General features: G+C 35.8%; 1 protein-coding gene across 4 annotated transcripts in view; it reads right to left on the bottom strand.

Moving 5' to 3' along the window:
• The window catches only part of KIAA0586 (KIAA0586 ortholog), a 72,943-nt gene that overhangs the window by 41,320 nt on the left and 4,933 nt on the right, over positions 1–26,690 (bottom strand). For 3 of the 4 annotated variants that reach the window (XM_033009755.2, XM_033009756.2, XM_033009757.2), the window contains exons 5-22: positions 26,057–26,234; positions 25,456–25,689; positions 24,743–24,914; positions 24,060–24,227; positions 22,900–23,020; positions 21,838–21,982; positions 20,340–20,381; positions 18,664–18,890; positions 17,646–17,718; positions 17,101–17,355; positions 16,484–16,658; positions 10,738–10,926; positions 9,628–9,815; positions 8,271–8,378; positions 7,010–7,090; positions 2,049–2,245; positions 1,729–1,847; positions 968–1,149 (exon numbers count right to left, since the gene is read on the bottom strand). In XM_033009755.2, coding sequence (XP_032865646.2) covers positions 968–1,149; positions 1,729–1,847; positions 2,049–2,245; positions 7,010–7,090; positions 8,271–8,378; positions 9,628–9,815; positions 10,738–10,926; positions 16,484–16,658; positions 17,101–17,355; positions 17,646–17,718; positions 18,664–18,890; positions 20,340–20,381; positions 21,838–21,982; positions 22,900–23,020; positions 24,060–24,227; positions 24,743–24,914; positions 25,456–25,689; positions 26,057–26,234 — 2,854 coding nt within the window. The remainder of the gene's footprint in view (positions 1–967; positions 1,150–1,728; positions 1,848–2,048; positions 2,246–7,009; positions 7,091–8,270; positions 8,379–9,627; positions 9,816–10,737; positions 10,927–16,483; positions 16,659–17,100; positions 17,356–17,645; positions 17,719–18,663; positions 18,891–20,339; positions 20,382–21,837; positions 21,983–22,899; positions 23,021–24,059; positions 24,228–24,742; positions 24,915–25,455; positions 25,690–26,056; positions 26,235–26,690) is intronic. The other variant, XM_033009758.2, reaches the window with a different exon arrangement.

Genomic DNA, 26,690 nt, shown 5'->3' with positions numbered 1-26,690 from the left:
GAAGAGGTTTCTAAGTATCAGAAGAAGCTACAAATAAAGTCCCTCTAACATCATGTTCTCCTTAATCTGTAATAGAGTGAGAAAGAGCTCTTTAGATGCAGGATGGCTGCATTTAAGCTTACAGCAGTGAAATTATTATTTTTGATTATAGAATAATCTGTTGGTTACTTATAGCATGTATTAGATGGTATTTCAGTCTATATGCACTGTAGCAGAATAGCAGAACTGATCTCACTTTCAACCAACTTTGAATAGTTGGATTTCTAAGAGCAACAATTTCCACATTCATCCCAAAGACATTATACAACACCAGATTGTAACACAGTCATGTTGCTATCAAAAGAAGAGCCAGCTGTCATTTGATTATCTAAGGGAACAGAGAAAATTATCCTGTATTACAGGAAGCTCTACTAATCATTTAAGCATTTACTGAAAACTACTCAACTCAAAACTTAGAAAGAATTAATACAAATTTTTAAAGATACTAAAAGAATGTCTGCAAGCCCATAAAGCCAAAAATAATATCACTCTCAGCTTCTATTTCTTCTCATATGAAGAAATTAGTTCCTTCATATTTAATTTATTCACAAGAAAGTAGCATAGCTATTTTTGTTGAAGATAACATGATCTGTCTTTTGACAACATGAAATTAAGTACCAAATCATTCCCTTAGAAATCAGTTTTGTGCTCAGCCTTAAAGTACATAAATAAATACAGCATGTTGCATGCAGCACAGAGGAATTAATCTTTTTTTTTCTTTTCATTTTTTTTTTTTTTAACTGAAACAGATTTTATCTTGTTGCTTGCTGAGGTATAATAAGGAATTACCAAAAAATGCAAATCATCCACATTCAGTTCATCAGCCTTTTTTCATCATCTTTGTCTTGCACATAGTTGAATCATCGTGCCACAAAGAAATTATCCATGAGAACTTCAGTAGGAAAGGTTAAATAAAATGGACTCTTACCATCACAACTGTACTTGGAAGAACATTTGTAGCAGGAACTGCTTTCTCATCCTCCCTGTTACCCAGCATGGTTGCAATTGTTTCACTGAGAGCTTCATTTACAAAATGACTTATCATCTCTGAGTCCACAGGCACGCCAGCATCGATAAAGAGTTGAAATCCTCTACCACCTGAAACTCCAACTGAAAATGAAGAAACAAAGCACACATCCAGGCCTCAGTTCTTAAAATGCATGTACTGTACTGCAACCACTCATTTTATTCTCCATGAACTTTTAAACATTCCTTTGCAAAAAGTTTTTATCTGTGAGATTTTTTTATCTCACAGATAAAGAAACAACAACAGAGAAGCGATTCAGAATCATAAAATAAGGCACCAGCAATGGGCAGTGACATCACAGAAGAAATTAATTTCTCTCCCATTCTCACACATTCATAAAAGAGGTCATTTTTGACATATCCATTAAAAAAATAAAGGCAAGCAAAAATTACAGGCTTAGCAAAATCCAAATCTGATTTAGATGGCAAATAACAAAAGTTGATTTATACAGTGGTGTGTGTTACGTGTTCTTTTTCTAGACAATTTATTTCAATGGCCTTATAATGCTTGCTCTGTCTCAACGTAAGTTAAAGCATGCACTTTTGCATTTTATAGTTTCACTGGTTCAGCATTATCCACTCTTCAGCTCAGGCAAGAGCTACCTACACAGCTTGCTGAAAATTGAGATGATCCATCTGCTGAGAACAATAACTCCTACTTACCAATGTCAGAGGTTACAGACTCACTGTCTTCACTCTCTGAGGTGCTAACGCTGGGCACTGTTTCTTTCTGAACTGGGTACATCCCACTGATAATTTTTGCCATTATTTCTTGTTCCACCCTAGCAGAATAAAACCTGTTTAACTATCAGCAAATACCAAAACACCTAAAAGTATACAAAAGAGCATTCTTGACATAAAATGCAAGGCAGCTCATAGGAAAAAGCAGAAGGGAAGGGAGAAGACAAAAGGGAAAGTATTCTTATGGAGTCATTCTTTCTTCCATATACATTCTCTTGACACTTTGTTACATTGCAACTCACCAGTTTATCAACTTGTTTTCTACAGTTTCTCTCCTTTGAATCAGTTCATCCAAAACATCAGAAGACTGCTGAGGAGCAGAAGCCACTGGAGGAAACAAAGGACCATTGTATTTTGGCGAGGCAACTTTAAACTGCCCATTAAGCTCCAGAAGAGGCTCATAGAATTCTGGAATTTCATCCCTTTCCTCGTCCTGATCCTAATAAATAAGTAGCAAATTAAGTTATGGTGCATTTCTGCAAGGCAATGTCACTGAGGTAAACGTCAGATTTCTTTTCTTTAAGAAACAGTTGTAGATGTGTCACAGCACACAAACCACATTCTCCCTTCTTCGTGTGTTGTAGTTAATTGATACAATTCTAAACTTAGCAAATCATAAATCTGTAGAGGTATAAAGCTATAGGAACTGCTAAGTAAAACATGATTTGGCTCATATTTCCTGCCTGTGCTGCACAGGGCAGGGAGCCAATGGTAATGCTAATACTTGAGAAATTTACTTGTGACATAATTCAGGTTTCTTTAATATATACTCCAGAAATGCTTGTCCTTTAAACAGAAAAGTTTAGAAAACTTTCTACAGTTACTTGCTGGGTTAGGTTTTTTGATTTGGGTTGGGTTTTGTTAGGTTTTAGGTTTTTTTTTGAAACTAAAATTTGAACTTAAAAGTCTCCTGTCTGAAAAGATACATTCCCCAAAATTAACGAGCATGAAGTCAGTCAAAACTCTAATAAAGCTGCCAGCACTGAAGACTAGATATTATTAGTTTACACATGTTACATGTATGTTTACACTTTCATTAAATGGTGTTTATGGATGACCAGTTCTCAAGATCCTCATAGTCACTTTGAACTTAACCTTAATGTGCTATTTCTAAAAAAGATATGGAAGTTACTCAGTGTGCATTATGATGTTTGACTGTTTCTGAAGATGCCACCCTCCTTTTCCTCCCTGAGCACATACACAGCACTAAGTCCCAAAGAGCAGCCACCAACCCATCATATTGTAATGTAACACTTTAGAAATGTCTCGTGATGGATGAGAACTTGCATCCTTCACTCATAGTATTAAAAACAAATGTCTCTAATAGTAATATGATTCTCTAAGAAGATAATTTGGCATACCAGAACGAGATGAAGAGCTGAGCCCTAAATTACCAGTGAGAAGTATGCAATGTTGCATAAAAGAGCTCACTGTAAATCTACATTTACTAAGATTAATCTCCAACACAGCAAATGGAGAATTATTTTTTTCCCTTATATAAGTTAAATTTACTTTTAACCCACAAAATAATTTTTAAAAACCCCTATATATTTTCTATGAATAAAAGAACAAATCACTAAGCACAGCAAGAACAGAGAAGGAAAAAAAAAAAAGAAGATAGCAACATTTATTTTCCTGTCTCCTTCCCCAACCCAGCATTACTACTTCTCTACTACCTTAAGATACTTTAAAACTGAAAAGTCAGACAGGTCCATGATGGGTTATTACAACAAATAGCTATTGGGAAGCAGGATCTTCCTAGATCTTTAAATAATAAATATTAAGTAATAATAATAGTAAAAGAAAAGCTCTAACTTACAAAGCAGGCAAAACAGAGTATGTATATTTCAGTGACAAACAAAGATCTCTAAACCATTCTAGGCATAGAAATAAGACAGTAAAGTTAAACTCAGAATGGCACTGGATGCCTTGCTAGTTGATAAGCAGTTCATTCTGTTGGGGTATACGTATTCTTAACCATAACTCATTCTGACAGCAAATGTAAAGATGCCTTTGTCCAGTGTTTCGTTATGCATTTTCTTCTGACTGCATTACTCCATAAATTTTCTTTGATGTTGCCTATTTAATATAATCTTTTCTGAAAGTATGCAAAATACAAACATCTGGATTAAATAAACCAAGTACATGCAATAAATCTTACGTATATTTAGTAACTTCTGACAAACTTTTGCAGTTCTCCTGCATTTCTAAACTATGTGCATGAGTATTTTATATTTAATAGTGCACAATCAAAAAGGAAATTATATTCATTCTGGAGTGATATATTATCTCTGCTGAAATAAATAAAAAGTCAGTATTTAACTATTCAGTTTGAACTTGCACATATATCATCTTGTAGACCAATCCTGAACAATCTGCACTCAATTCTGCATTTTACCTCCCTGGAAACTGTTGAAAATATCTATCATGACTCCCAATCAAAATACTGCATAAATTAGAAAGACTTTCAGATATGATTGGAATATTAATCACTGTACTTTACTATAAAGTATCAAGCCAGAATTTTATTTCCCAAATTACATTCAGGTAACTAAAAAAATGTTTGAAATTATTAGGTGGTGTAGATGAATTTTGTTCCATTACCAAACATGTATATGCATAAACTTTTATTAAAGCCATCCAAAACTTAGTCATGGATTTCTTCCTGACAGATTTCTGAAGCAATTTTCACAAACAAGGTCAGGCTGCATTGCAGGTGCCACCTGTGATCTTTTATCTGAAGAGTTACATGTGTAAAAAAAAAAAAAAAAAAAAAAATCACTGGCCCCAAGATAATCTATGGGAAACCACGGTTGAATGCAATACATTTACTCTGATCTCTGCAGGTTATATATTTTGCAGTGGTATTCAAAATGGAAGTAAAAATTCTGAGAAACAAGTCCCCACCTTGCAATGAGAGCACGTTCAGAGAGAGAAAAAGCATCTCTAATCTTAAATCCTAAATTTGCTAAAGGTACCGCAGGATGTGACTGCTCATAAGAGTTGGGAGAGTAGACTCAATAAATCTGAGTTAGTTCTGGGTTCATGTTAGCTGAGCCAATTGCTCGCTCTGGAATAATGCAGGGTCCAGGCAAGGGCTGGCCTTACAAAGGCTCTTCTGTGCAAAAAGTCTGAACCTACTTTGTTGTACACGCAATCATTGATGAAAAATAAAGAAGTGTGTAAATCAAAGCAGTAACAGCTTTTTCCGCTTTATTCCACATGTGAATTTTCTTATTGTGAAATAAGAGCACCTAATTCAATTATTTTGGAAGATGGAGCTCTGGGTATTTAAACACTAGACAGCAAGGTTGCAATGGGAAAACAAGGCCCATCACCTTTTCCCACAGCAGGGATTGTGTTTTACAAGTTGGAGCACACTGCATTAGTCCTCAAAACAGTTAAAACAAATTACTGTTGGGTTATGTTATAAAACATTTGTCTCCACCCACACAAAGGAGCACAGAGGGACAACTGGTGGGAGAATACCCTAATCCAACCACCGGGCAGGCCGACATGGCTACTCCCAGGACTATCCCAGGAGAAGGCTCAGCCCCAGAGCCCAGGAGTGGGCCCCAGCAAGATGAGCCCATGGAAAGACTCTCCACAGCACCTTTCTTAAGGTTGGACAGGTGCACTGATGCACCATGATGCCATGATGACTTATTAGGGGATGCAGGGAAGCATATTTTGCGATGGTACAACACTTTTTATGTGGTGTTTATGGGGAGGAACCAGAGGGGTGGAAAGGGAAGGACCAAGGTGGTTTGGAGAGGTAGAGGTTTGGGAAAATAGAGGGCTTAAGGGGACAAAAGTGGCTGGTCAGCATGCTTGCCTGGCCTTGGCCTGTGCCTGATCAGCGCAGTCTGTCCAGTCGCCTCACTAAATGCAATTTCCAACTATTTTCTTGAGCGAGGGGCTTTCAGGGGAGTGCACATCCAAGTGCCAGAGCTGGAGAGGGCAAGGACCCAGGGCCAGCTACTGGGTAGACTGAGTGTCTAACATCAGATACTGGAGGGATCCACACTGTGTGTGTGTATGCATGCCCGTGGACATATATGTACACACACACACACGTACATACACACATATATCCCAGATCTCCATCCTCAGTTGCCAGAGAGGGGAACAGGATCAGCACCTTGGTGCTGTCTGACTGCTCACCTGTGCAGCCACTCCTGTACACGTATGTGTATGTGTATTGCACACGCGTGTGTGTGCGCTCAGCCTCACTACGGGCTGGGCCTGGGAGCGGGCAGCTGCGGCAGCCTTGCTTCCACATGGCTACCAGTGCCAGCGTCTAGCGCTGCAACTCCCACGGGTCTCTTAAATAAGTATCTTCTAGTAGGAAAGGTAAAACAAATCCTAGGAAAAGGAAAAGCATCCTGAGGCCTTTTTGCAACCGGGGAGGGGAAAAAAATGAAAAGAAAAAAAAGAAAATAATAATAAATAATGGGTATTTCACACAAATACTTATCCTCTTCAGTTCTAACAGAATTAAGTTTTCATAATAAAAGGGGTGTGGGGGAAAGACAACAATGAGCTATTTTCCTATATAGCATTTGATTTTTTTCATGAATCTGAAGCCTCTTTTGTAACAGTAACTTTGCTTTCTTTTGATGTCTTAAACACCCCTGCCACTCCAGAGGTTGATTTTATGCTTCCACATTGTGTTTGCCTTGCACATTTTTAAGAATATTGTCTGTATGGTCATAGGCCAAACATGTGTTTCACTTGGAACGTTTTTTTTTGGTATTGTGGTTAAAATATATCCCATTGCCAAAAATAAAAGATAAAAGCAATCCAGGAGAAAAATGAAAAAAGAAAAGATGAATAACTATTATTCACATAGAAAAAAGTTAACACTGTAGCATTTTTTTTGCTAGTTCATAAACTGATTTCTTAAATAGCTCTCCTATTTATTTTCATAAAATAAAGCTTTTTGTGCAAACAGAAGAAAGTTGTCCCAATAGAGTTAACTCCTTCGCTCCAATCACATAGGGTACTTCTGAAACTAAAAATTTATAATATTTCTAATATTTTTTATAACACTGTAAACAGTTCAGTATTGCTCACAAGGTGCATTTTTAAAGTTGCTAGAAAAGCAAACTGATCTTCTACACTGTGTTTTCAGTTATGGCAGAACAATATAAAACACATATAAAAACATTTAAAAGGAAAGACTCCTTTGTAATTTAATTACCTGAATGACATCAGTAGCATCAATTAATTTAGTTCCTGGAAACCCTGTGTCTTCTTCCTCATTATGTATATCTTCTGGAGTCTTATAAAGATAGATTGAAATTGTTAGTTATTTCATATTGGATATAAAAAATGCATTAGCAAAAAACTTTATGACAAGAATGCAATTAAATCACCACTCACTGTCACTAGCCTGAATCCAGAAAAAATGCTTTACCCACCTTAAAAGTTATGAGGGATTTCTCTGCATAGCATAAAGAGATATTGTTAAAACTTTTTCTTGTATGCTGACAACTAAAACCTGCTGTTACCAAATCTAGTGAAATATCTCAACATCAAAAGTTCTAGGGTAACATCTGTCACTCTTTAAAAAAAAAAAAAATCAGTAAGACAAGATATTGTAAAACATAGCACACAACAGTCTAGAAGTGTCTTATGCAATTTACTTATGTGAAATTTCTACAGTGTTATTTAATAGTATAATTTCTAAATAATAATCCCTATTTTAGTGCAGCCTGTGTCTTCCTCAGTGAACACCTTGACCACAGGAGTCTGGAGGACCTAACTCCTTAAGTCAGAACAGCAGCTAACACACACAGAAAACAGAAGGTTCGATAACTATACAAAAATAATCACTGCATCACCATGTCTTCACACCCTCCAGTCTGTGCAATGCACAAAATAGAAGTCCACTGGAAGAAACAATATGCCAACCTGTAAATGTGTGCCCTAGTTTACAAACTTATCATTCAGCATGCAGCAGTTGCACAAACCCCTTCGTTACTGCTTAGATCAGATTAAAAACACTTTTGAAAGTTACATGGAAAGAGAGTAAGAGTAGACGGGCCAGGCCCACGCACACCAGGCTGCCAGCGAACAGGCGATGCATACATGCCACTAATCACTCAACTACAGCCAAGGAGCAGACGGAGGAATGAAGAACACCCTCACTCTTCATGCCAGAACACTGAAGCCAGTATAAATAAGACAGACATGGGCAATAAGGGATTACAACTCTTAAGAGGAAAGAGAAACACTGTTTTTCTTAGAGTTTTGCTATGGTTATTATTTAATCTTGGAAGAACAGTGTCTTGCTGCAATTTTTCATTTTCTTATACAAATACCTCATATTATAAATTCTTCAGAATAGTTATTCAATTTTTCATGGAACTGCCCAATTTCTAATGAGATAGCTTTGTAGTAATTTAACATATTTCGTTTTGAACAAATTTGAATTCACAGACATTTAAACCAATCAATACCTGTATTACAGCATCAACAGAAGGAAGTGCAGGTTCGGAGCCTGGAAGCATGTGGTTTACACTCACACTGTCACTTGAAATACTGTCAATATCGACGTTTGGTAACACCTAGAACAATAAAAAGCACCAATCTGAAAATCTAGGTATTAGCTCAGCTACTATCATTGAACTTTTCAGATGCTCTCTTCCCCTTGCTACTGAGCCACTAAACTTCATTGACTTCCTTTTCTCATATCTGTATCAGATAACAACTTGGTGCTGAAGAACAAGATACTGTAACGTACAAAAAGTAACCCCAGAAATATTCACCTCTTTTCTTGAAATACTTGATTTCTCCTGTTCTCTAATTCCCTGATACTTTGTCCTGCATGTGACAAAAGGTGAGTATACCTATAACTATTTATATAGCAGATGTGTTTGATTTGCAATTCATTTACACTGTGTTGGCCTACAAGCCACTGTGTAGGCTGGTTACTGGCTTCACGTTGTTATGTACCTGGTACAGTAAAATAAAGGGATAATTGTACTACAATATAGTTTGTAATAAAGGCATGTCCATTACGGCACCAAAATGTGTTGCGGTTTTTTTAAGAACAAAGATGTAAAAGATTGCTTAATTCTTTGAGGGGAGGAAAAATCACCTTAAACATTTAAGAACTGGGTGAAATAACAACAAATTGCACGTGGGTGGAATACAGAAATACAGTAAGGGAACAAACCACATACTACTCTACCTGTATTTAACTCTGAGCTCCGTGAATCATGATCTGAAAGGTATGTGCAGGAGTGTGTACTTTCTCAACAATTTGAATCCAAAATAATGAACATGTAAGAAACATTAACTTCCTTGACAACAGACTCATAAAAAATTTTAAAAACCCCAACTCACTAGGTAAGGACTGCAATGGTTGATTAATCAGGAGTGAATTCCTTGGGTTGACTATCATGCTTGAAATAGAAACCTTAAAGGCCAAAGCAGTCATCCAAGAAAACTGACATTTATATTAATACTTCTTTTATTCCAAGTTTGTTCTGGCTAAAAAATCTCAATTTAAGGAAAAAAAAAAAAAAAAAAAAAAAAGAAAGCGTGACACAGAACTATTTTACAAACACCCTGCATAGGTGACTTACAGAAGAAATAGTTTTCTATTTTGGTCAAATAATAAAGATAATTGTTAAAATAGGAACAAAAATATTAGCATAGCATGACAACTTCTTGGTCCCTCCACTCTGTATGTTTCTAATGCTTACTGAAAACCATCTCCTGATGTCAAAGTAAGTTACTGATGGATGAGACTGTATTTAATTATCTTTTATTAAAATAAACAAACAAATAATCATCACTCTTAACGTTTACCTGCACAGACAGTTGAGGTGGATCCTTCTTCTCTGATCTCATCTCTATTACAGCTATGTTTGTTTTTTTTATCTCAACTGGTGGTTTTGGTGGCGCTTGAGGAAGAGAGGTTTTAACTGCAGCAACGTGTGGTTTGCCTATAACTACCTCAGCAGGCTGCAGCGCGATGTCGCTAATTTGGGTTTGACCTAAGGACAGGTTAAAAATAATTAAAGATATATATAAAATCTCCAAAGTCACTAAATTAATAAATTAATTCAAATTAAATTCTGGGTGTCTATGTTTCACATGAGACAGACTGAGATCTCATGCGCAATTACAGACCAATTAAAAAGTCCCCTATCAACACCAGTTAAAGTAGATTGCTTCACCAGGTAATTTTAAGGCTTTCCCAGCAGAAAATGTAAATTCAACACTGCCATTTTTTAAAATGATTCCCTTTTCTTGACTATGGTGACACCTACTGCTGAAAATTAGAATAACTACACTGTATTTGCCGTTCAAAAATCACATACCATGCTTCACTCACTTCACATTTTCTTAATCACAGTCAAGGTACTATTAAACTTAGTGTTGCATCCCACAAATTTTTGACACCCTTTTTTTTTTTTTTTTAATATTTATCTTCTTTAAATGCCAACATAATACTAAGCCTTCCTGAAACAAGCCCTGTATAATGGCTCTATTGAAGGTTCAAAAATACAGAAGCCATGACAGTGATTTTAATGCGTTTGGCACAATCCTACTGAAATCACTGGGCTGAAGTCATCATAAATGTTGAATCCAAGGGCCAATGATTCAGTTCCTGCTTACATGGATACCAAACTTAAAGCCAGAACAAGAACCCTAGAAACATAAATTGTACCAAAGAAGGTATGTAGAGCCAAGCAAGTAATTGCTCTGTCAGGGTGTTGCCAGACATCCAGCACAAAGAATGAGAAGAGCCAGAACATTTTAAACTGTTCCCCCCATGCAAATTTCCCACGAGAAGGGCAGATGCAAATCTCATGGGCCAGGGTAAATCACTGACTTAAGAAGATCTAAGTTGTATTTCCATGAAGTAGCATTAATTAACTTTCACACATCCTTCTACAGGTTATTTGCTCCTACCTAGTGGAACAGCCATAGGAATTAGGTGACCTTCAAGCGGACCGCAGACAGCAACTGCATCTTGACTTGGACTGAAGAGATACCGATTTTCTTGGGCAAGTGCATATAAAGGATGCTGTTTCTTAGGGCTGGTTACCAACTTCTGCATGCGAGAACAAGTCTGTGTTCTTGCTGACCTTACCTTTGTACCTGAAACCAGAACAGATAAACTGCATGTCATCAACACATGTACAAACCCAGTAACATCACACACTCTACTAATTTAAGCTCTTTTACTAAAACAATTAGAACTTTTTGCTGTGGGATGGAAGGAACAAGGGAGACAGGAAGGGCAGAATCTAAAATTGCTAAGTTAGATGTCTCAGTATTGACAGCAATGAACGAGTTAAAATTACAATTTCTGAGCATTTGAACCTAGCAAATAAAGGCACGGAAATGTGAAAAAAGGAAACAAGTATGGTAGTACGTTGGAATAAAACATATGATTTAGCAGCAAAGGAGAAACCCGTTATTTAGGTTTGAAATAGAGCATTAGAAGAGCATGCGAGCCTGGCATTAAGAACAGACAGAATATAGAATATAGCCAAAATTTCATCTGTTGTTCATCTGATTTACTGCCTCAATTTTATAAACATGCAGTTTGCCTCCAGCCACAAGACTGACAATTACTCAAAGAAACAGGTATAATCTACAAATTCCTGGTTTGACAACCCACTGCTACTGGAAAGTAAAGCCGTAACTAATACCTTAAGTCTTGACTTGCAACATCAAGGAAGCACCAATTTTCTGGTCCAGTTTTGAAAATGTATTGTTAAATAGCCACCCAGAAGTAATTTGTATGTAACAACGTCTTAGCATGTAGTGGAGGAGCACGTTTATTGCAATGTTGTATTTCTCACTATACAGTCATGCAAGGTCTTATTCAACCTACATTCTTTGCAAACAATGGATATTAAGGAAATTATGAACTTCAATCTACATGGATAGAAACTGCCTGAAACACTCCCAAAAAAGGAGTCAACAATTGTGAAGTGCTGCTACTGCTACTTTGCAGGAATGAGGAAAATGAACCTGGAAGGAATCACATCAGTCACCAAATTCACATCTTCATTATAGCTGAAAAATGTCATCTTACTCCTCTATTGTTTTTAATCATCACCCTTCCTGTATTAATGGCCAGTTAACACATAGCAACAAACACTTTTTAGCTCTGTTCACATTTAATAGCTTCCTAATTGAAGAATAAAAGTCAAGGTTTATAAAATTTATGGATAATAATGATTGATAATGTGACTTAAATGCAAACAAGTAAAGCAATTCACTCAAGAATTGGTATTTTTGTACATGCAAATTATGGGTTATAAGCCTAGAAACAAGAATGGCAAGTGATAATGCTTCTGTGAGAAAATACAGGTCATAAAGAAGTGTCTCTGAAAAAGGCTTTAAAGTCATGTTGGATAAGCAATGCAATGAGAAATCACAAAACAGTGGCCAATGGGATAAACGTAATTCTCAGGTAACTCAACAGGATGTCAGTGAGGTGGAGCAAGAGAATACTTCCATATATGATAATACTGCATTCAGTACCTCTAAATGTTAAAATACATTGGACATTACAAGTTCTTTTACATTTTTAAAGGAAGATCACCTGAAAACTGAAATAGCTGTAAACTGAAGCCAAAATCTCACTATAAATCAGATACTAAATTTGAAGTGTCCTATTTAATTTTGAACCATAACATATCTGGCCATATGAGGAAGTAATTAAGGGCAGAATCTCTTATGTCTTTAAATGATGAGCACGTGCCTTTCTGCAAGGCACAGGTTAGGCAGAAAGACTGTTCTTTAGTCAAAGACAAATTACTGGACTCAGTAACATAAATAGATATAGTTCAGTGGCTTGTGATTTAGAAGAGGTCATACTACATGGATCTAACAGTCCCCCTTGGCCTTGAACTTTTGAGTAAAAGCAGAAATTGGCAATGTATCTGTAATACCGCCAACTTGTAAAAACAAGGTTCTCACAGTAAGAATGATTAAGTACTGTATACACACACCACCTCATTTTAATTGCTTTCAGCTTTTCATTTCCCCCTAAAAAGTTTATTTGCACTGGGCAGAAACTAGACATTTAATTAAACTTAGCTTTAAAAACCTAGTGGTTTACATGTATTTATCAGTTCAAATTATGCAAGAAAACAACTCCAACTTTTTTTAGAAATGCTCTCCTACTCATAAAAGTGTTAGCTGGATTTTTTCCTAACATCCCATAAGAAACCAAGTATTAGTCACTACAGTTTATTTGCAAAGAAAATGGTTGAGATAGTTATAAAATGACTGAAAAGAGACTCTCCAGATAACCATTTCAGTCTTAAATAAACATCCTTATTCTAACACTAATTTAAAACAAGCTCAGTGGACTACTCTAACAAAATCGAGTAATTTAGTAAATCCGGATTTTCCAGCCAATCAAATCCAAGGCCAATGACTTCCAATAGTTTTTGGGCCTTTATCACCTGGTAGATCAACGCAAGGAAGGGAACCTCTGGGTGCAGATCCATGAAGAAAAGAAGTAACTATGCCTAATGCCAGCAAGATTTCTTTTTTTTTTTTTTTTTTTTTTTCAGAACTTGGTGCTTTAAAGTACTCATTCAACTTTGTTTCATTTTATTTACACTCCTACTATACAGAAGTACAGAACTGTTCCTAATTTTATTATTTATACTTTCCTGCCATAACAGCATATTTCAGAATAGCAGTCCTCAAAAGCATTCAACTATTTTGCCTTCATGAAACCCATGTGAAACCCTGAAGTGTTACTTTTCTGTTTTATTGGCAAGATGTAGGAAAGTACAAGAATTAAGCAGCTTGACCAACTGTCTTGTAAGAAGAGTCAGAGACAAGTAACACCAGTATCAAAGGCTGACCTCAGTCTAAAGCTATTAAAATCAGAAAACTTGGAAATAGGACACATATTAATTGGAATATTATTCTTGTAAGTGACATGCAAAAAATTCCATATTCTTCCTTTCTTCCCTTAGATAAGCATACAAGAGGGTGTCTTATTTTATTTACTGTCAAGCTAGAGACAAAACTATAACTTTCTGTAACTGCAGTCTGATGTGAAATAAATGAATTTTATGGAGGCTTTATTACTGCAAACACACATTGCTGTACTGCTGCAGTATGACTTAACGACTTGGAAGAGAATCACTTGGGGTAAAGGCTATCCAGAGTTCATTCTGTTTTCAATCAAATAGCTTTTAAACTGTATGTGTCACATGCAGGAGTTCTGGAAGACTAAATGCAGCATGGAGCCAGTACACAGTTCTCTCCTTTCTATTCGCCTCCAACAGAAAACAAGCTAAAGCGCAGGAGCAGCATATTACAACTGCATGCAACCTGTACCTTTACATTTCACTGACACTAGTGAATTAAACACATTAATGGTAGAAAACTAGTGGTATCAAAGGATCAAATGACCTATTTATTATAATTAGATTGAGAAAGAAGGGGGCACTTTTTTTGCCTCTTTACAAGGTATTGTTTCTGGAGTGATGAAATTGGCCTCCGTGGAAAGGTTGTGACCTCATATAAAGGACAAGAGCCCAATAAATGTAGAAGAAAAATGTCATTTAGGACTCAGCAAAATCAGAACTGCTGATTAAATGTTTTTAAAGAAGTGTCTGTTCTCAATCCAAATCCTAGTGGTCATTTTATCATTGTTATTGCTACACTAAGTGCTTACTAGCACGCATTGGATTCAAAAAACTCTGTACAGAAAAAACTAAATTACAGGTGTGCAGCATAGCCAGTAGTTAAAAGGAGTGATATATCATGCTAGACCTTCAAAGGAGTATACCAGCATTTTTCATAAAAAAATAAGCGTGTCAAGAGAGGTCAAATAAAATATATAAGCAATGAGACTAGCAGTTTTCATATACCAAGTTCTCACCTTTTAAAAAATAAAGTTTTGAGAAGTCTAGAGTTTTGCCAGGACTGTAACTCACATTTTCCAGGAGGGTCATAAGAACTGCAAATATGTTCTACCAATAACACTTTCTTCATGGATCACAACAAGGCTCCAGAGCACAGGTAAGAAAAGTGCCAAGAATGGCATAAAGACTACACTAAGCTTAACAGTAGATTCTCGTACTATTTTGAGGATTTGCCATTGTGGATGTACATCATAATGTCAAAACCACCTCCTCCAAGCCAGCAGTGCTTGTCTTCAAAGACATATATGTGTTTTATACTATACATTTTAATGACCTAAAAACATGGTCTCATCAAATGACTGCCTCCTCATATTAATCTCTTATATTTCAGACAGAATATAGTATTTCGATAGCTACAATAAAAACATAGACACAATTTTTAAAATATGGCAGTTAAAACTGCATAAAGTGTATTTTCCCTGCATGAGTAACAACAGCATAAGCGCAAGAAGTGTAGAGAGAAGCCAACTAATATTTTGCCATTGGTGCTCATACTATTAGCTCGATTGTGCCCCTACCACTTTAACTGCCTCTTACACTTAACACACTCTTTCCCTCCATCGTTATGTTCTATAATGTAATGTGCTCACCCTCTCCTGCAGTGAGAAGATGATACACGTTAGTTTTTCTGACTTATCAGTTAAAGACTAATCTTAGTTTCTATATTAAGAATCAGTTAAGTTTTGAAAAGATAACCAGGAAGTAAAAACAGATCAAATCAAAACATTACTTTCTATAGTATGGGAAAGTAGTGACCTATAACTCAAGATAAAGTTTCTCTACACTTACCTGTTAGATATCATAGTTTCACTTTTTTATTATTTTTACATATTTTTAATATGTTCAAAACTTAGACTCTTCTGATCATATCACTTTGCCTACAAAACTAATGAATGAAATTCCTTATTAATCAACTAATAACATTTATCAATCAATTAAATAACCTTAACAAGCTAGTACAAATGAGTTATATTCTGTTTTTAACCCTGACTTGACTAACAAAAGAAGTTACTTGCATTTAGTGAACTCAACCAATGCTTCCGATTAACATGTCTTTCAATATTTTCAAGTTAACACCCATAAATTTAAATTTGCATATTTCAATTAATGTATTAGAAGTGGGAAATGAAGTAACAGGCTTCCTTAATTTTTCAAATCTCAGTAGATTTCTTAACTCTGAATGAATCAACCACTTAAATGACATGACTGGATAAACCTGAAACAAAGAATACATGTCTCAGCAACCTTTACCAAAAGCAGAGTTACACTCAGCTTGCAGGTGCTTATGTCATTACTTCTAGCAATTCAGCTCTTTAAGACTTGGGAAATAATAAATATGTATTAACATGTTTGCTAAATTTAGGAATAAGTATTAATTTGACAATCTAAAATAAGTGAGATCCACCAGAAGATTTTCAAATTTGCTTAGCGTGTTTCTTCGTTTTGAAAGAAGCATCTTTCAGAATAGAACAGTTCAGTTGGAAGGGACCTACAGTGATCATCTAGTCCAACTGCTTGACTACTTCATGGCTGACCAAAAGTTGAAGCATGGTATTAAGGGCATTTTCCAAACTCCTCAAGCACTAACAGGCTTGGGGCACTGATCACCTCTCTAGGAAGCCTACTGCAGTTGGTTAAGCTTTAAATTGAAGAGAAGTGAACTATGATTAAATAGTTTCATTTATACATGGAATTCCTAATAGAAAAAACAGAAAGGAACACCTTGTTCACATCAAAGAATGACTTACCTCTAACATACTCTATCACTTTTGGTCTCTGAGGTTTAGATTTGGGAGACGGAGAGTTGAATCTCAGATATGGTGCTTTTTTAAGCATACTACGATGGCCCTGGTAAACTGGTTTCCCATAAACTTGACACAGATAGTCTTCATTTTGTACCATTGCTCTTCCATTCACAGGTCCCTGACACACAACAAAAATAAAAAAAAAGTAGTTTAGAGTTCTTCATGTATGAAAATTTGAACACATCAGTAGCATTTCAAAAGTCTAGAGGAAAAAAAGTAAGACGTTGTGCAACAAACAGTATAAATTGCAAGCACACATGAAAACGTCTGCACACAGAATACAGCCAAGAAGCTTACTAACAGCTGAATAAAATAACAGGTGCTGGGTAAGACAAATTGATAACATGACAATGACTTCTACATTGTTACACACACTCAACTTAGGCTTCTATAGCACATGAAAACAAGGACAGCTTTGACAAAAGAAATTCACAGGACAGCACTATCACTTTCATTTAAAATTATTACAGTTACACATACAAACAATTTTTCACATGAATACTGCGATCTAAAGCATAGCAATCATTGCCAAAAAAGAAACCAACTACTTGGGAACTCACAGCTGCCCTTTCTTCTTTCCTCTGCAAACTTTCAGAAGAAAAGTAAGTTCTAAACCTCTGTTTGTTTGTGTTATCTTCTGCTTGCTTCTGCAGTGGCTTAGTTGCAGATAAAGGCTTCTTTGTTGAGCATCCTTGGATTTTTTGACTTTTTGCTTCTTTATTGGTCTTCATAGCCTTGATGTTTTGGGCTCTCTTGATCCATGGGACCTTTTGATCATATTTCACTTGTTCTAAATCATTTCTTGCCATTTCAGCCTAAAGATAAAACGTAAACGTAATAAAAGGAGATTTTATCTTCAAGGCTATCAGAATAGTCTGTGGATAACTTTGAAGTTTTGAGAAATGGCCTGGTTTTCATGTTAGCCAGCAACTGTGACCAGTTTTAAAACAGAGGTAAATATTTTATTACAGCATACTACATGCTCGTAATAATAAGCAGTCTTCTTGTATTTTCAAGTTGTGAGTGTTTAACTATGGACATAAAAGCACAACGTAAGGTGGAAAAACATAATGCAAAAATCTGAACTAATTTTTTCCAGCCACACCTGGATTTCTACAGAGATTGCCTTAATCCACTCATCCACAGTCTTTCTGATACGAATCTCTTCCAATACATCTCTGAAATAGAAGAAAGAACTATTTTAGGTCAGTGCCTCTTAAATTGCACAGATTTGTTCCTGGGAAAGTAGTGACCTATAAACACTATAAAAACAAAACCCAGGACGCAGATGGTAAGATTATGTACCTCTAGTCTCCAAAAGGCAGCAGGCATAGTTTATCCGATTATCCCAAACCTAAATGTTCTTACATCACGCCACCTGCAAACCTCACCCCCCTCTCGTACGTACTAACATTATTACAAACATCTACAAGTAAGTGGCAGCCATACGTCAGTGTCTATTTTGATCAAAAAATGAAAAAACAAGGCAACAAAAATACTCCAACTCAAAGACAAAAAACAGATGATAAAAATTACTACTTCCTCTAAAAGACAATAATAGCAGATATCATGCCTGAAGAAAATCTTTACACGAATAGATTAGTTACCTTCCTCAGGAAAGAGCAAGATTAAGTTGTATTTTAATAGGAAAACTTTCAGTATGATTCAAGCAGGAACATTTAACACAACTAACAAAGCAAAAGTTCAAAAGCCAAAGATCTGCTGTAGGATGACTAATTCTGCAACATTTACAGTCTTATGAAACCTATTCTGTTCTGAACGATGAAATTACTCTTTAATTTTCCTATTAATGCAAGTTTGTCTACAAAAAGCTAAATGCCTCCTTGTCATCAGAGCTGTTTGTCCAGATGATAGAGTCTCAGAATTCAGATTTACCAAGAAGTAACAGGTACCTGTCAAAAAATTAAATTCGCAGCAGGAGGGTCAAAAACCACCTGAAGTTCAAGAGATCTAACGATTGCTAAGAAGAGTCAATAAACACTTTTTGCAGGGAAATGCACTAGTTCTTCAATGCACGGAATTAAAAAAAATGAAAGAGAGGTGATAAAAAGTGAGCACATACAATGAGTAGTCACACAAAGCATTGAATTATAGGCTCTAACCTGTTTGTAGTCAAGGCATTAATAAAAGTATACATGGCATCTCCATCTTTTGCGCGAATAATAGCTTCCAAATTTTCTTCAAGAACTTTTTTATTGTTTTGAACTCCTCTCAAAATTCTTTCAGCATCCCTCAGTATAGATTTTGGCACTTTAACATTTTGAAGGATGGATGGTTTATTGAGCAGATGATGTTCAGGAAGATCAGATGCAACAGTAGGCTTTTTTGACTAAAATTGAAACAGAACCTCTAGCTTTTAATCTGAGATTGTAATTTCAATTTTCTACACACTGATCAGAATTCCTATTAATCTATTATCACACCAATGCCTATCATATGAAATACCATACAAGTGTACTATCAGCAACTTCAATTACTCAAGAACATTCACTATGCTGCAAATATATTTAAAAGTCAGGCAAATGGAAAGACATCCAAAAGCTTCCAAATGCGAAATGATGTAATGTGTGAGAAGCAAGGCTAATGAAGCTAATAAGTATGTGAAAAGATGGCAATTTGATACATGAAGTAAATATCACATGCAAATCTCACCATGTAACAGTATTCAAGTATAATTAAAAGCCTAATTAAAAACCCAAGTCCTCTAAACAGATGCACCCATTTGGCATCAATCTACCCCAAGAAACACCAAGCAATATATGTCAGTTTTAACAACAACAAAACAAACCACTCAACAGCACTACGATCCTCCTTTCACTGATTTTTACTTTTCAGAAGAAACAATGAAGCAACTATTAGCCTTTTACTTTGCAGAACCCTTTTAGAGAGATAAAAATCGAGCATATATTAGCTGCTAAATACACAAGGAAGGGACACGAGTACACGGGAAAACAGGATCTATACAGCTACAGTTGTCATATTCCTGAAAAAACCCAGAGGTCCCCAAGCAGAGTGCTTAATTTTCCAGAAAGGAAACAAACAAACAAAAAAAAAAGTGATAAACGTACATAAAGAAAAAGAAACCCCGAAACAAAAACAAAATACCCAAACTTGAGTAGACCCTGAAAGCATCAACTGATTGAACAACAACAAAAAAAAGTATCTCACATCAGAAATCCATTTTGGCTTTAAGGCTACTCTTTTACCAAATAAGAATTAAACTGAAGCTTATGTTGTAACAGGTGTACTGTCAAAGCACAATGGACATAAAATAGAAATCAACACACTGATCTCACGATCTTGTTTTTGTGTGGTGAGAAAAGGACAATATACCAAATTATTTACCAATTTTATGTAGGTTTTCATTTTAAAATGGTACTTTTTGACGAATACTAGCTCAATAAGGCAGGTGAAATTTGTGAGAAAATGTAGGGAATACAGATCATAAGAAGATGTAGACTTTCCAGTTAGACCTAGATCATGAAATGGGTAAATCTATTAGCAGTCCACCCTATATCCATTTGAGATGGCAGCCTTCTGTCTGACATTTGTTTTATTCCCACAAGTGAGTTCACTAAGATTGAACAGGACAAGTCAAAGAACAAGTTAAATCTTACTTTGAGTAATGTAATCTGTACATATCAACCTTTCCCAAGAAATACAGGTATGCAAGTTATTGTAGTGTTATCTCATTACAAGCATATTCAAAACCATTTCAGTATTACAGTATTTAAAAAACAAAACAAAACCCACCACCACATAAAAATTCAAGGTATACCTTAATAAGATCATTCATGTCTGATTTCCACGAATTAGCTTCCTAAAAAGACAGAAGAAGAGCTGTTGAAACTTATCTAAAGACAGACCAGTCAAGGTAAAAATCTAGAGTAGATATTTGATTAATTTAAACCAGCACAATGAATTCCCTATGAACTACTAAATCTTGCTGCATATTTCTTTTGGACTAGAGCACCACCTTCTGTTCCATCACAGCAATCTCAGTTAATTCAGGCCTTTCATTTGTTTGTATAACAAAGCTAGCGGGCATTTATCCCAAGCGTTTACTTTCTCACTCTACAAATCTCTCAGTGATGAGAAGTCAACAGCTGACTATCTCATTGACTCAACTCCACGTTTGCCCAAGTCATCACCTCTGACCTCTTTAGTAAAAAGATACTTGAAACCATTTATGTCAACTGTGTCTTTCTCACCTGCCATTACTTCCCCCATCTCATCCTGTTCTGTTGCCTATAAGGTATGTTACTCAATTAAGTTTTCAGCAATAGTGATAAGCAAGTATTTGCAACATACATGGGGTACATGGCATCTGTTCTCTTACTAGTACAAAGAGTTAAACATGCAATCCACTAATATCTTAAAAAACCTATGAAACAATTCATCAGCTATACTATGACAGATGAAGCTATCTTTTCTAAAGATGCAGCAGCAGATAACTGGCACATAATACACAGAATTTTTAGGGAAATATACAAGCTGAAACCTTCAAACACTGAAACAAACCAAGAGAATCAATGCTATCATGTTCCAAGCCAATTCACAGACCTGTGGACATTCAAAGTTTTTCTTCTTTCCCACCACTTATATTTACAAGAACACAGAGGACCACAGCAGACAGGCTAAACAATCAGGTATACCTTAATTCCACACGGAACCAGGTTAACAAACAGATAAAAGTCTCAGTTTTCAAAATTCAGACACAAGTTACATGTTGCCAGCAGAGAGAATCATTCTAGCACCAAAGGTACAAAATCATTAGCATGAGAAACAATCCAGTGATGTATACCAAGTAACTCTTTAGAAACAGCACTTTTTACAAAAAGAAATGGCAAAATGAGAAAGGAAGTAGCTTAAGTCATCCCTAAAGTTAACTGCAGAAAAACAGAACACTGTTCTTTCCCAAATGGGTATGTTACATCAGCTCTGTAGCTCTAATGTCACAGGGGGAGCAAGCAGAAAACAGGCACTGAAAATATCTGAAACTAAAACAAACAAATAAAACACCTTTTTTAAAAAAACAAACAAACAAACAAACAACTGATTTATGTTTGGTAGAATGGCAGTAAAAGCCTCTACAGTCTAGTCCCTTCCACACACAACAACTGCAATATTTCAAGTAATTGTAAACAACTGTCAGTCTTTTTACAGAGGTAGAAGCAAGGGCAACACTTTTACTGATACCAGACTTCTACTTTTTTCTCCACAATTTTTATTCCCCTTTTTCAAACTCTTTGTCATTCTGATAGCATGGACTTTACCTGTAGCATATCACGTATTTCTCTTCGCAACTGGCCAAGATCTTGAAGTAAATCATCTGGTTTTTTCACCGTTTTCTCAATTGAACTGCAATTTTGGAAGGAGCTTTCAAAAGTGGGCAATGAGTCTGTATGCAAAGCAGTATGCCTGATGGGAGAAACACTCCTGGTTAAGTCTCATGGCTCCTCATGAGGCCCCACAAAGTAGCCAACTTTGAAATTGAGCATTAAAGTGCAAGAATACCAAACCCTTATATAAAATGGAATTTGCTTTTTCACCAGAGGTTAAAGACTGGTTATTGGGTTTTGTCTGTTTACCACTTAACACCTCGAGTTGTATCCTTGTATTTTGAACAGTGAAACTACATTTAAAGTTCAGATCTAATAGAGCAACATTTGAACTTTGGACACCTTTCCATTTGAAGCAATATTTTTGCCGATACTGTCATAAGTAAGAGGGTATCTATGTAGATGTTTCTCATTATATTAGTGAAATTACATCATCAAACTACTCTCTGGGGAAAATATATTTCCGATTGGATGGCCAAAAATATTTCCTAACTCACTATAAAGTGAGTTATATATAAAGTGATTTCTATAGCTTAGAAACCAGTAGGCTGATGCTGCACCTTCCCAAGCAAGTGTTCTCATACAGCTCCCATAAGCAACCACAAGCAGGCAGATTGAAGTCTCCCCGACAATGGCAATTCCACTTTACCACAACGCCTGCATAGCTGGCTTCCTGACACCACTCCACAAGCTGCTGCAATAGAAGAATTATACTCAGAAGACAGAAAAGTGCTCCAAGTGACACCCACGGACCTCTGAGAAAGGTGTCACAAACTAACCTTAGCAACCAGCTTTCATCTACCTGCAGTACCACAGAAATGCAAAAGTAGCACAGAAATACCAGTGCTCCAGTGTTTTACTTCAAGCACAGCTCTGTCAGTCTCAAGGACCATGTTAGTGACTCTATTACACCATCAATATCTAATACACCTTTTTTGATTTCATTAGAACAAACCAAAAATTCTTCCTCAATTTTGGATTGTTAAATTTATTTACCTGCCTCTCTCAGAATGGCAGCTCATTTTATTATTGTTTAACGTTGCCTTCTTGGAAAACTCAGTTTGCCTCAATGGCATTTCTTGAGAATTCAGAATATGCTCATAAAGTCTCCCTTCACCTAAGGCAGAAAAAAGAAAGTCATGCTTACTGTTAAGTTTGTTCAATATATTTAATACTTTATTTCCCTTTCCAGATATTTCACCATTATATAATAATCACCAAGAATAGTAAAAATAATTTTTTAAACTTTAAAATACAGATTTACTTCAGATAAGACAAGTCACATAAAACCACTCACACTAATCTATCTTATTATGATTGATTTACATTAGCAAAGTCAGAAAACAAATGAATGAAATGGTGACAATTAACTGAGTCACAGAGAAACATTCTGTCCATAATGCCACAGATTTGTTGTTCTTCCTTTGTCTCACTTCATTTATTCCTGGACCCACGGAACAATAGGAAGACATGACAGCTTTGTAAAAGAGAGATAGAAGCAGCAGTCTGAGAAGGATCTATTAAAGACACAAACAGGCATTTTGTCCATGATATTGAATACAGTGGCTGGATCTTTTAAATGTTCTTCCTCAACCTCAGATTCTCAAACAATTCTAAACACAAACAATTAAAAAAGATTAATTTTTGATTTTTTTGTTCAAAACTGAGTTTCATGCCATGAAACTGATCAAAAGCAGTAAAATAAAGTTACTTCCCATGTCTTACATGTGCTTTTTTCATTACAGTAGCCCAGAGGCCCTATCGATCCAATTTTTGGGAAAAAAAAAAATAAATTCAACCAATGATAAAGACAAACTTATTGAGTAGCTCCCAAGTTGTCCATTATTCTATATAATCTTCCTTAAACCTGACAATAAAGGATCATTTGATTTTTCACCCAGGAAAACGTTTCAGTGAGCAATCACATTGAGATGCAATAGGTTAGATTCAGTACGGTCATTAAGTCTTTAGTTAGTTAAGTGTAAGTGACTTATTCACAAAACTAACCCTTCCCAAACATAAATACATATATTCAGAATATTTGAAAGTAAGTGCCAGCAACCCAACAGCTCAGAATAGGTGACGACTACACAAAGTACTCTCCTGGCCATACTATTCATGCCAGTGGAGGACAAGAGTGTCTTACAATACAATACCTTCACTTGTGGATTTGGGAAGATTTTCCTTTTCTGTTACAGAATTTTCTTTCTTTGAGATTTTCACATTTTTTGATACAGGTTCTGGAACATATCTCCGAGGAATTGGTGTCTCTAGAGGAGATTTTTGTGTATGAATCCCACAATTTTGAAGTTGGCTTGAGTATACTTCAGGGGAAAAGGAAAAAAAATGTTATTTAAATGTTAACATTTTTCTTCATTGGAAAAGAAATCTAAGAAAAAAAAAAACATGTCAACATTATGAATTCTTCTCAAAAACGCAAAACATTACAGAACTAGTTTAAAAAGTATGCAGGAAGAAAATTTCATACTTCCGCGTGCTCTTATAAAGGGATCAAACACACACCCCCCCAACTGTACTATAAACTAGTTCATTACAAGGTTCCATACAGAATATTTCTCAGTAAGATTATTTCAGGTTAAGTCTAGGCCTTTCCTGGTGCAGACTAAGCACTTAGTAAATTTGAAACTCACTTTAATGTAAACTGGAACATTTTCAGAATAAGTGGTATATGTTACATAGTGTATTAGGCAATAAAAATCAGTTATACAAAAGAAATGTTTACTACTCATTACTGATACGATGTACAATCTGATATTAATGGAACCAAAATTAATGCAAAACTAATACTGAAAATAGGATATTAAGAATTTGTTTCCACCTTGGGCAGGTGCACCACTGGTAGGAAATAAACCCCTCTGGCACAAAGATACTTCGTTAGTAAGAAATCGCTGTTCTGGCTTCTCAGACTGTTTTGTCATCATGAGACGGGAGGAAGGTATGTGAATTTGCTGGAAGCCACCTGTGTTGACTGCAGAGCTAATGAAATGAGACTAAGAGACAAAATTACAAAGTATTTCTGATATATGCATTAGTTTCCCCAAGCAAAACTCATAAGCATGAATACTTGCCATGTAATCATATTAAACAGATTTGGACATGCTATTTGAGAGAAAAGTCGTTTACAACAACGTCAGGATACATACACGCTTGGACGTTATTCTGCCTTCAAAAAAAGCACGCAGGACTCTCCGAAGAAACTATGTGTAACTGTTCTTAGATTTGTAATCTGACTGGCTACTTGTTAAATGAAGGTTTCCTCATTTAACAGAGGTCTAAATTTCTTAGTGGTAATGAGAACATTTCACAATTTTTGCATTTACTTTCCACAGACGCTAAAATTAGGTGGGGTGAGGGGAGCAGATATCTGGGACAGAATCAGAAATAAAACTTTTCCCAAAAAGATCTAAGCTTGCATGATGGCCACTGGATCTTTCTTTCTAATACTAAGGTATAATTCAAATTAATGTAACATTAACACTGAGATATAGACAAAATGATTACGCTAAAGCTTCTGCATTGTTACTTAGATACCTGAATATTCATTTGTTGCTCCTGTAACTTTTCCAAATGCTGAATCCGTTGCACCATGAAAGCATTCATTTGTTTTTCAAGCTCACTGACTCTTTCATGACAGTGGTGCTTCTCGTGTTGAGTCTTCATATTTGTTTGCTGTTCAGCAACATGCTGCAGTTGTCTGTCTGTCTCCTGCAGTTTATGAAGTAATGCTGAAACTGAGTTAACTTTTGTTTCCAAATCATTTTGAACCTGCAAGAGATTAAAAAAAAAAAGAGGGAAAAAACCTTGCTGCAAAACAGATGCAAGCATAAAGGACAAAACATCCTTCCCATCATCATGGAATGATTTGCTTCCCAAGAGATACAAATAAAATACTAGTTAGTCCTCATGTTTGGTGGTTTAGCAATACTACAAAATTCTGCTAAAAGATAAATCAAATGGTCTCTGTCCATTTGCCCATTTAGCCGAATCCAAATTAGTTCTCTTCGGTATATTGGTCAGTAAGTCTGAGATTACTAACACGCAGAAAACTGTAAGCAGACACATTCAGTCTCTCTGACTCTACTACCAACAATTTCAGGCTTGCTTAGAACATCCATTACCCCAAGCTACTCACTTTAAGAAGCGGAGCTGTAGTAGCAATCGCAGCAGCAGTTGCTGCTGCGATGGTTGTTGCAGAATCAACTTCCCTGTGTGCTGACCTGGTGTCATGATCAACACTTTCTTTTTTTTCTGTGGAGGCATTTCCTAAGAGCTGTACCTTCACCTTCTTAAGTACAGGAGTATTTTGAGTTCTATAAAAATAAACAAGTGTCTGTAAATAGCATTGTTTTCTCCATATCCCCTCCAAGCACATGATTTCCCACGTTGCATTAATATCACTACTTATACAAGCATTTCTTTTTGAAGCTCTTGACACCTAAGAAACAATTTTATTCTCATCTTTTACCATGACGTAAGAAATTGATCAGGATTAGGTTACGTATTCTATTATAAAAGGCATTTCCCTGTGATGACTGCAATTGCAACAAAGAGTATGTTCACAGGTTGCATTTTGCAAAGTTCAATGTACTAATATCAAATTCCAAATAAATTTCTGATCTTCGAGATTTCCAGCCTATGGATAAACAGCGTGTGTCCTTAACTGTCTTTAAAAATATTTTATGGTTTTGGCATGAAATGAATCATCTATCAGAGCAGATCTTGCCTGACATTTGTATCATGAAATCATTAATTCAACTAGTCTAAAG

Source organism: Tyto alba, unplaced genomic scaffold (genome assembly GCF_018691265.1).
Source record: "Tyto alba isolate M040663 unplaced genomic scaffold, T.alba_DEE_v4.0 Super-Scaffold_29, whole genome shotgun sequence".
Taxonomy (NCBI): domain Eukaryota; kingdom Metazoa; phylum Chordata; class Aves; order Strigiformes; family Tytonidae; genus Tyto; species Tyto alba.
This window is presented reverse-complemented; position numbering and strand designations above follow the sequence as displayed.